The sequence below is a fragment of the Oncorhynchus masou genome, chromosome 17 (genome assembly GCF_036934945.1).
Source record: "Oncorhynchus masou masou isolate Uvic2021 chromosome 17, UVic_Omas_1.1, whole genome shotgun sequence".
NCBI lineage: Eukaryota > Metazoa > Chordata > Actinopteri > Salmoniformes > Salmonidae > Oncorhynchus > Oncorhynchus masou.
Genome location: NC_088228.1, coordinates 11,819,576 through 11,828,787, shown reverse-complemented (window position 1 = coordinate 11,828,787; position 9,212 = coordinate 11,819,576). Strand labels below are relative to the sequence as shown.

The window sequence follows — 9,212 nt, the reverse complement described above, 5'->3', positions numbered from 1 at the left end:
GGCTTTATCGTTGGGCTTTGTACACAAATGCTTAGAGATCGACCAGTCGATTGCGATCCACCGGTTGGTGACTACTGCTCCAGAAAGTTGAGTTAAGTTCAATCTCGTGCTACTCTCCGTGGGCTGATATTTCTTCTTCGTGGCAGTCTCGGGGTACCGCTCGCCAGCACGCGGTGCAGTTTAGAGGCAACATTGATGGTGAGTGTTACTCCTCTGTCCCACTGGATGACCTGACTGCAGGACACAAGTCAAAGACTGCAAATACCATAGACCACCACTAGATGGAGACCAACACCAGGGTTACAGACATACAGGAAGAGACTGTTATATCAGTTCACCACATGGCCACCAATCAAAGTAATTTTCTCAGGCAAATGACAAATAATTTTGAGAGGCAGTGTGTTTATGTATCTAGTTGACAGGGACAACACACATTCATAAACATTTCAATTTTCACGTTGATGTATTTAGTAGTATTTACTATTTATTAGGATCCCCTTTAGTTGTTGCTGAGGCAACTACTCTTCCTGGGGTAGTCGTGGAAATATTTGGTCAATCATATTTCACAAATCCCGGAGCATGTGAGTTCAAATAGACTTTTTATTACTTCATAATAAAAGCCGAGCTGGAATCATGAAAACAACTGCCTTCCAGCCTTGGCACAGAATACTTATACATTTGTCCTTCTTACATCATTCTCATAGTAACTCCTCTTAATGGCATATCACCTCTGGCATTTAGCCACCATTATCATATTGTCTTCAAATTAGGACATGCAACCTGTAGAGTCACAAAACTATTTTCATGCATGTAGGACCAAAGCAACAGACCTTAGCACTCTACAGGATAAACTAATACATGACATCCTGCTGAATCCTCTCAAAGGTGAACCCCTGTTCTGGAAAAGACCCAAGAGGTGTAACCATAGTTGGCCATAACAGTTACAAGAATAACCATGTGCATGTCTAATGGTGTCCAATGACCTAGAGCACAAGGAGTGCACTAGTTTTGCTGGCTCCTTCTAAAATAAATAATTTGCACATATGTACTGAAGAAAATCACAATGGGGACCAAACAGGAAACAAAATAACAAATAAAGTACATAATATACAGAAATATACAGCACTACATTTACATTGCAATTGAGCCATTCAGCAGACGCTCCCATCCACAGAGACCCACAGCCAGTGGATTCATCTTAAGACAGCCAGACGAGACAACCACATATCAAAGTCATATCCTAACCACATATCACATACATAATACAACACATAATACAATGCAGAAAACAATACAACATGCATAAACATGTCTGTGTCTCTTCACAGTCTCCATCCTGCAATAAGGTGGTATTTTATCTGTTAGCTTGAGTTACCTGGGGTGGCAGAGAGTTCCATGTAGTCATGGCTCTATTTAATACTGTGTTTCCCAGCCTCTGTTCTGGCCCTGGGGACTGTGAAGAGACCTCTGGTTGTCTTGTCTGGTACCAATCAGTGTCCGAACTGTGAACCAACTGCCTAAACAGACAGTTCGGTAGCTTCAACACATCAACATCTCGCACAAAGACCAATAGTGATGCAGTCAATGTTTCCTCAACATTGAGTCAGGAGAAACTGACATGCATGTCATTGACATTTGCCCTCTGTGTACATCTAAGTGCAATATGTGCTGCTCTGTTTTGTACCAACTGTAACATACTGTATGTGAAAATATCAAATCAAACTTAAAGCCCCCATGCAGTTATTTCAATGTAATTTTTATATAGTTACTGTGTGTGTTTATTTGATAAAAATAAGTCAAATGTATATTTTTTTATAATGTATTTCCCTGAGCCTCTTTTGGCCATTGATCATGTGGGCGTAAGGAAACAAACACAGCCCTGATTGGCTGATAGGATGGCCTAGAGCCCACCCACTTACCTAGATGACCCGTCATTGGTCCCTTATAATCAGATCAGATTGTGGCTTCATGAACATGCTGAAATTCCAGGCATTCTTTTAAAACAGCTCTCACACAGAAAGGTAATTATCATAAATTTCACAATTTCCTAGTGTTATTTCCACTATCATAAAAAAACAGGGAAGTCAAGTTTTTAACTGCACTTCCCCTTTAATTTAAATTGCATTTACAATTGCAACACAATTCACAATAAAACAATCAAATGAAAAAGTAGAAGCAAACTGTCACGCCCTGGCCATAGTTTACTTTGTATGTTTCTATGTTTTGGTTGGTCAGGGTGTGATCTGAGTGGGCATTCTATGTTGGATGTCTTGTTTGTCTATTTCTGTGTTTGGCCTGATATGGTTCTCAATCAGGGGCAGGTGTTAGTCATTGTCTCTGATTGGGAACCATATTTAGGTAGCCTGGGTTTCACTGTGTGTTTGTGGGTGATTGTTCCTGTCTCTGTGTTTTGCACCAGATAGGGCTGTTTAGGTTTTCGCATGTTTGTTATTTTATTCATGTATAGTCTCTCGTCTCTCGATTTAAATAAAATGAATCACAAACACGCTGCATTTTGGTCCGCTCCTCCTTCCCATAACGAAAATCTTGACACAAACAGGAAGCAGTAAAAAGGATAAATTAAAGAACATAAAATTCAGAGGACGTCCAAAACTATCACTGGTTAAAGGCCAAGCTAAAAGGGGTGTTTTTAAAGGCACCCTTTATCAGGAGTTTATCATGACATCATTAATGCTTATTTAATCATTTACAAATGTGTAAAAAAACAGTTAATAGACAGTTATAATGCCTTGGTCAAAAGGTGTGATGCCTTTTTAAGTGCTTGACAAATAGTGAGACAATATTTATCTGCAGATATTAACATGCAATTAAATGACATGAAGACAAGTTGAAGAGAGACAACAGGGAAGCACATCTGATGGAAGAGAGAAGTCAGGGAAACACATCTGATGGAAGAGAGAAGTCAGGGAAACACATCTGGAAGAGAGAAGTCAGGAAAACACATCTGATGGAAGAGAGAAGTCAGGGAAACATCTGGAAGAGAGAAGTCAGGGAAACACATATCATGGAAGAGAGAAGTCAGGGAAACATCTGGAAGAAAGAAGTCAGGGACACATCTGGAAGAGAGAAGTCAGGGAAACACATCTGATGGAAGAGAGAAGTCAGGGAAACATCTGATGGAAGAGAGAAGTCAGGGAAACACATCTGATGGAAGAGAGAAGTCAGGGAAACACATCTGATGGAAGAGAGAAGTCTGGAAAACACATCTGATGGAAGAGAGAAGTCTGGAAAACACATCTGATGGAAGAGAGAAGTCAGGGAAACACATCTGATGGAAGAGAGATGTCAGGGAAGCACATCTGATGGAAGAGAGAAGTCAGGGAAACATCTGATGGAGAGAGAAGTCAGGAAACACATCTGATGGAAGAGAGAAGTCAGGGAAACACATCTGATGGAAGAGAGAAGTCAGGGAAACATCTAGAAGAGAGAAGTCAGGGAAACACATATCATGGAAGAGAGAAGTCAGGGAAACATCTGGAAGAGAGAAGTCAGGGACACATCTGGAATAGAGAAGTCAGGGAAACACATCTGATGGAAGAGAGAAGTCAGGGAAACACATCTGATGGAAGAGAGAAGTCAGGGAAAACACATCTGATGGAAGAGAGAAGTCAGGAAAACACATCTGATGGAAGAGAGATGTCAGGGAAGCACATCTGATGGAAGAGAGAAGTCTGGAAAACACATCTGATGGAAGAGACAAGTCAGGGAAACACATCTGATGGAAGAGAGAAGTCAGGGAAACACATCTGATGGAAGAAAGAAGTCAGGGAAACACATCTGATGGAAGACAGAAGTCAGGGAAACACATATGATGGAAGAGAGAAGTCTGGGAAACACATCTGATGGAAGAGAGAAGTCAGGGAAACACATCTGGAAGAGAGAAGTCAGGGAAACACATCTGATGGAAGAGAGAAGTCAGGGAAACATCTGATGGAAGAGAGAAGTCTGGGAAACACATCTGATGGAAGAGAGAAGTCAGGGAAAGACATCTGATGGAAGAGAGAAGTCAGGGAAACACATCTGATGGAAGAGAGAAGTCAGGGAAGCACATATGATGGAAGAGGGAAGTCAGGGAAACATCTGATGGAAGAGAGAAGTCTGGGAAACACATCTGATGGAAGAGAGAAGTCAGGGAAAGACATCTGATGGAAGAGAGAAGTCAGGGAAACACATCTGATGGAAGAGAGAAGTCTGGGAAACACATCTGATGGAAGAGGGAAGTCAGGGAAACACATTGTGAGGACATGAAGCACATTATGCAGTTGTCAGCTAAAAACAGAGCTCAATGTTCAAGAGGCTGTTAGTGGCAAACGCAGTTCATGACATGTTTCTTGTGATTGGTTGCCAGTGACTCAGGTGTCTCTGGATTTGCTCACTGTGGAGTAGATGGGAGGAGCCTCAGAGAAGCTGTGTGGATGATTGACAGTAGAGTAGGCAGGGTTTTGACTTATGTTGACAGTGGCATAGTCACCAGAAGAAGTGCCTTTTTTAGCAATGGCGACAGTGGCCTCATTGGGGCAGCTGGGGTTCTTGTGGAAGTTGACACTGGCGTAGTTGAGGAAGTCAGAGCGGCATGTGGGTAAGTTGGCAGTGGAGTTGATGGTGGTGGTCTCACTACCTGAACTGGACTGTAGGGGGCGGTCCTTTATTTCCTCATAGTCACCATCACCATGACAACCCTGGAGAGGAGGAAAAGGAGGAGAGGGACAGGAGGACATGATGAGAGAGGGAAGAACATAGATTAGAACATGCACTCTCTCTCTCTCTATATATATATTTATATATATATTACACAGACATGCAATGATGCTCACAGGCAGGCGCTTGCACACAGACACACTGACCTCTATGTTGATCCAAGTGTCTGTGTTCACCCTGGGTGCTGAGGAGTCAGCTGTGGAACACAGCGCGCACACACACACACACACACACACACACACACACACACACACACACACACACACACACACACACACACACACACACACACACACACACACACACACACACACACACACACACACACACACACACACACACACACACACACACACAGTGTCATACACTTCACACATGCCACTGTTGGGCTGCAGCAGTCTGTTCAGGAGGTTTTCAGAGCCCTGTTCACAATGAGACCTCTATTTCTCAACCAGGGTCAAACGAAGATTGTATATACAAGTTTCTTGGAATTGAAGACTGGGTGTGAGTAACTTCCCCTTGTGTGTGTGTGTGTGTGTGTGTGTGTGTGTGTGTGTGTGTGTGTGAGAAAGAGTGTTTCTCACCTGTTTCCTTGTTGAATTTCCATCTATATACTATGAGCAGGCTGACCACAAGCACCAATAGCAGCATGACCAGAGTCCCAGATACTATGATGACCACTGATGTATCTGAACAGACACAAACAGTACCATTAGAACACATACTTTACAATCAACACTTCTGTTCAACTTACATTGGGCCTTTTACACTGTGAAGTAAGATCTTCCTCTCATCCACATCAGATGTGTAACTTCTCTGTTTACTTCCTGTCCTGACATTAGCCTTGGATGTGGTGTCCAACAATGTGTAAACGCAGCCTCATACAACAAAAATGCTGTCGACTGGTATTAAAATAATTATTGCAGGGGTATGTGGAATCGGAGAGACATTATCTTTTCACTACCACTCAGAAGGAGGAATATGGTATAGAAGTGTCCCAGATGACCTAAAGCCAGATCAGTCTCTTTACATTACAAAATGATGTGTTGAGGGAACTGGCTTTAAACTGGTGCAGCGTAAAAAGACTCATAGGCTGCTTTGACACAGCTTTTTTCCACTAATTGGTCTTTTGACCAAAGATGTCAGATCTTTTCACGTCCTATCTTTTCAGGGCTGATCTGATTGGTCAGATTTTTGGGCTGTTTAGATGTCTGTTTAAAAGCAGCCATAAAGTTTATTTACCAAATCCATTTTGTGTTGATGATGAGATGGATGATGGTGTTGAGATGGATGATGGTGGTGAGATGGATGATGATGAGATGGAGGTGGCTAAGGATGATAGCGTTGGTGAACCTGGATTTGATGCTGTTGTTTTTGTAGCAGGTTTTCTTGTGGTGGTAGTTATTGTTGGTGTCACTAAAAACAAAGGACCACAAAACACAGTTGTTGTGACAATGTGTGGACATTTTTCACTTGGCTAACACAACAAAAATGTTGCCTACTGGTATTAAAGTAGTTATTGCACAGAGATGTGTTGTCAGAGCACCATGTCTTTACACTACACCACCAAGAGAGGGAATCTGATTCCAAAGTCAGATTTAACGCCAGATCCGTCTATGTACAATATACAAATATGTTTATGTGATAGAATGAAATGTGCCTTAATAATAACTAAATAATAACACAGCATCATAATGTGAACCAGGAAGTAATATGCTCTTCATGTATCTGAATGGTGATAATATGATCTGTGTGCTCTAGTGATGTCTGGACCACAAACACAACAGTGTATTCAGCTCACTGCAGTGGCCTGCCCAGACACCGGATCTCAATCTAATTGATTATCTGTGGGATGAGATTGAATGAGCTATTTGGAGTAGAAATCCACTACCAGCCAACTTGATTCAACTGTGGGAAGCATTGTCAACATGGGCCAGCATCCCTGTGGAACGCTTTGGACACCTTGTAAAGTTCATGCCCTGACGAATTGAGGCTAGTTCTGAAGGCAAAAGGGGGTGTAGCTCAATATTAGAAAAGTGTTCCTAATGTTTTGTCCACTCAGTCTATAGTCTGACTGCTGACATGGTATCAATTGTGTGGTTGTTCTGTACGCCACATAGATATCCCCCAGCATCCTCTTGGGTTAGCCTGGTGATGGACACGGTGAAAACTCTGTCTGTCTTGTTGTGGAACAGTGAGAACCTCTCGTTCTGGCTTTTGGTTGTTATCACTTTAACATCAACTCGACTTTTCATCATAAACACAGTGGTGGAGACTGACCGTTCTTCACACTGTAGCCAGTCACTGCAGTGCGATTCTCGCAGCACCAATCTGTCAATTTAAACAAACATGTGGCCCAGCGCTCAGGAAGGAGTTCAGCCGATGTATCATCAAATAAATATATACCATAACAGAACAAGAAAGGTTTGGAAACTCCAATGACAAAAAATTGTACACCATAAACTTCCTTGTCTCATGTCCAGACGCTGTCCTGTCTTGTTCCTTGTCTCATGTCCAGACGCTGTCCTGTCCTGTTCCTTGTCTCATGTCCAGACGCTGTCCTGTCCTGTTCCTTGTCTCATGTCCAGACGCTGTCCTGTCCTGTTCCTTGTCTCATGTCCAGACGCTGTCCTGTCCTGTTCCTTGTCTCATGTCCAGACGCTGTCCTGTCCTGTTCCTTGTCTCATGTCCAGACGCTGTCCTGTCCTGTTCCTTTTCTCATGTCCAGACGCTGTCCTGTCCTGTTCCTTGTCTCATGTCCAGACGCTGTCCTGTCCTGTTCCTTGTCTCATGTCCAGACGCTGTCCTGTCCTGTTCCTTGTCTCATGTCCAGACGCTGTCCTGTCCTGTTCCTTGTCTCATGTCCAGACGCTGTCCTGTCCTGTTCCTTGTCTCATGTCCAGACGCAGTCCTGTCCTGTTCCTTGTCCGTTGCTCGATAAATGTTCTCCCTGTACCTGCTTTTCGTCTACCAGCGTCGATCCTTACACTCACATGTATAGACAGAGCTATAGATGCAAGGACTGACCATCCACGAGATCAACATTGTAGTTTTAACCATGGTTTGAGTCTTTACAGTGGTTTTGTTAACAATTACATCGTTTACAAACAATGGAGCAAAGAAAGCAAATATTTTGAATTTAGTGCGGCATTGAATTGAGCTCATGAGGCATTAATAAGTTATATATTTCAATAATAAATGGGTATATATCATACATTCTAAAGTACAAAAGTTTGTAAAAGTGAATGTAAAATATGGAATGAAGTGGAAGGATCTCAGGTTAGGATTCGGGGTCAATAGCAGAAGCTTGATTAGGAATGTATATTATAAAATGTCTAGTTTGGAAGTGATAAAGGTTCGAGGATGAGGATCAAATGTTTACAGTACCTCTAGAGACTGCAAGTTTGACTTTTGTGTAGTCATCTGCCAATGATTTGGTCACTCCACACCAGTATCTCCCAGCATCATTTAACGTCAGGTTGGTGATTGTCACAATGAAGACACTTTCCTCTCTGATGTCCTTCAGCGAGTATCTCCCGTTAGAAGCACTGTTTTCCCCCTCCTCAGTCGTAATAACTTTGTCTTTATTAAAAACAGGACAATCCCCTTTACAGAGGTACTTCTGGTGGCTCCACTCCTCTCTATAGGGGCATCTGATCTCTGCCTTGCCCCCCTCATATCCTTCCACTGTGATCAACTCTGCTGAACACACACTCCACACAGCAGCTGTAGGACACACCAACAGTCTCATTACAAACAGCACACACACCCCAGCTTCCATTTCACATACTGTAAGAGGGGATTCTGGTCTGGTACACCACTGGTGATCACCATCACATCCATCAGTACATACTGGACCTTGTGTTCCTCAGTGTCCCCTCCCCTTTATCTAACAACATTATCAGTGAGTGAATGGAGTTACACTGTAAAATGTTACAACCAAATGTATAGAGAGGAGTCACAAGTGTTCATTCAGTCTGATGTACTCACCTAAGAGGAGGACAACCTTCAGTGTGAGGACCAGCAGGATAACCATGATGACTTGTGGCTCCCAGCTAGTTCAAGTCTCTTTAGACCCTGTACACCCTGTTTACTCCAGTCCCCTCAATACTTCTATGTCCAGTTACCACCCCAGTACAGGAAGGTCTGCTCCTGCAGTGTGTATGAGAACCACTCTGAGTGTGTGTTAGTGTGTCTACTTTGAGCCACGGAAGTCCTTCTGTTTGACTAAGTACTTCCTGAAATCACTTCTCAGGAACACTTTAACCACTGCATGACTGTGTTACAAATCCTGTTTTATAAAGGGTTCATAACCACTACATAACTGTGTTACAAATCCTGTTTTATAAAGGGTTCATAACCACTACATAACTGTGTTACAAATCCTGTTTTATAAACGGTTCATAACCACTACATAACTGTGTTACAAATCCTGTTTTTTAAAGGGTTCATAAATTTGTCTTAAATGTGTGACATAACCACCATAAATTGTA

At 42.5% G+C, this 9,212-nt stretch overlaps 1 protein-coding gene across 1 annotated transcript; it reads right to left on the bottom strand.

Annotated features, from left to right (window-relative positions):
- Positions 1 to 582: 582 nt before the first annotated feature.
- Positions 583 to 8,909, bottom strand: LOC135558470 (CMRF35-like molecule 3). The gene is made up of 6 exons (XM_064992283.1): positions 8,710 to 8,909; positions 8,107 to 8,445; positions 5,962 to 6,135; positions 5,304 to 5,408; positions 4,866 to 4,915; positions 583 to 4,700 (listed from the first exon to the last, which is right to left on the bottom strand). The coding sequence occupies exons 1-6, from the start codon at positions 8,753 to 8,755 to the stop codon at positions 4,374 to 4,376; spliced, it is 1,041 nt and encodes a 346-aa protein (XP_064848355.1). The 5' UTR covers positions 8,756 to 8,909; the 3' UTR covers positions 583 to 4,373.
- Positions 8,910 to 9,212: the final 303 nt, after the last annotated feature.

Excerpts from the sequence above, each read along its gene's own strand:
- LOC135558470 (XM_064992283.1), bottom strand. The coding sequence starts at position 8,755 with ATGGTTATCCTGCTGGTCCTCACACTGAAGGTTGTCCTCCTCTTAG. Across the intron at positions 5,409-5,961 it reads ATCAACACAAAATGGATTTG|ATACATCAGTGGTCATCATA; the intron begins GTAAATAAACTT and ends GTGTCTGTTCAG. Across the intron at positions 4,916-5,303 it reads GAAATTCAACAAGGAAACAG|CTGACTCCTCAGCACCCAGG; the intron begins GTGAGAAACACT and ends TGTGTTCCACAG.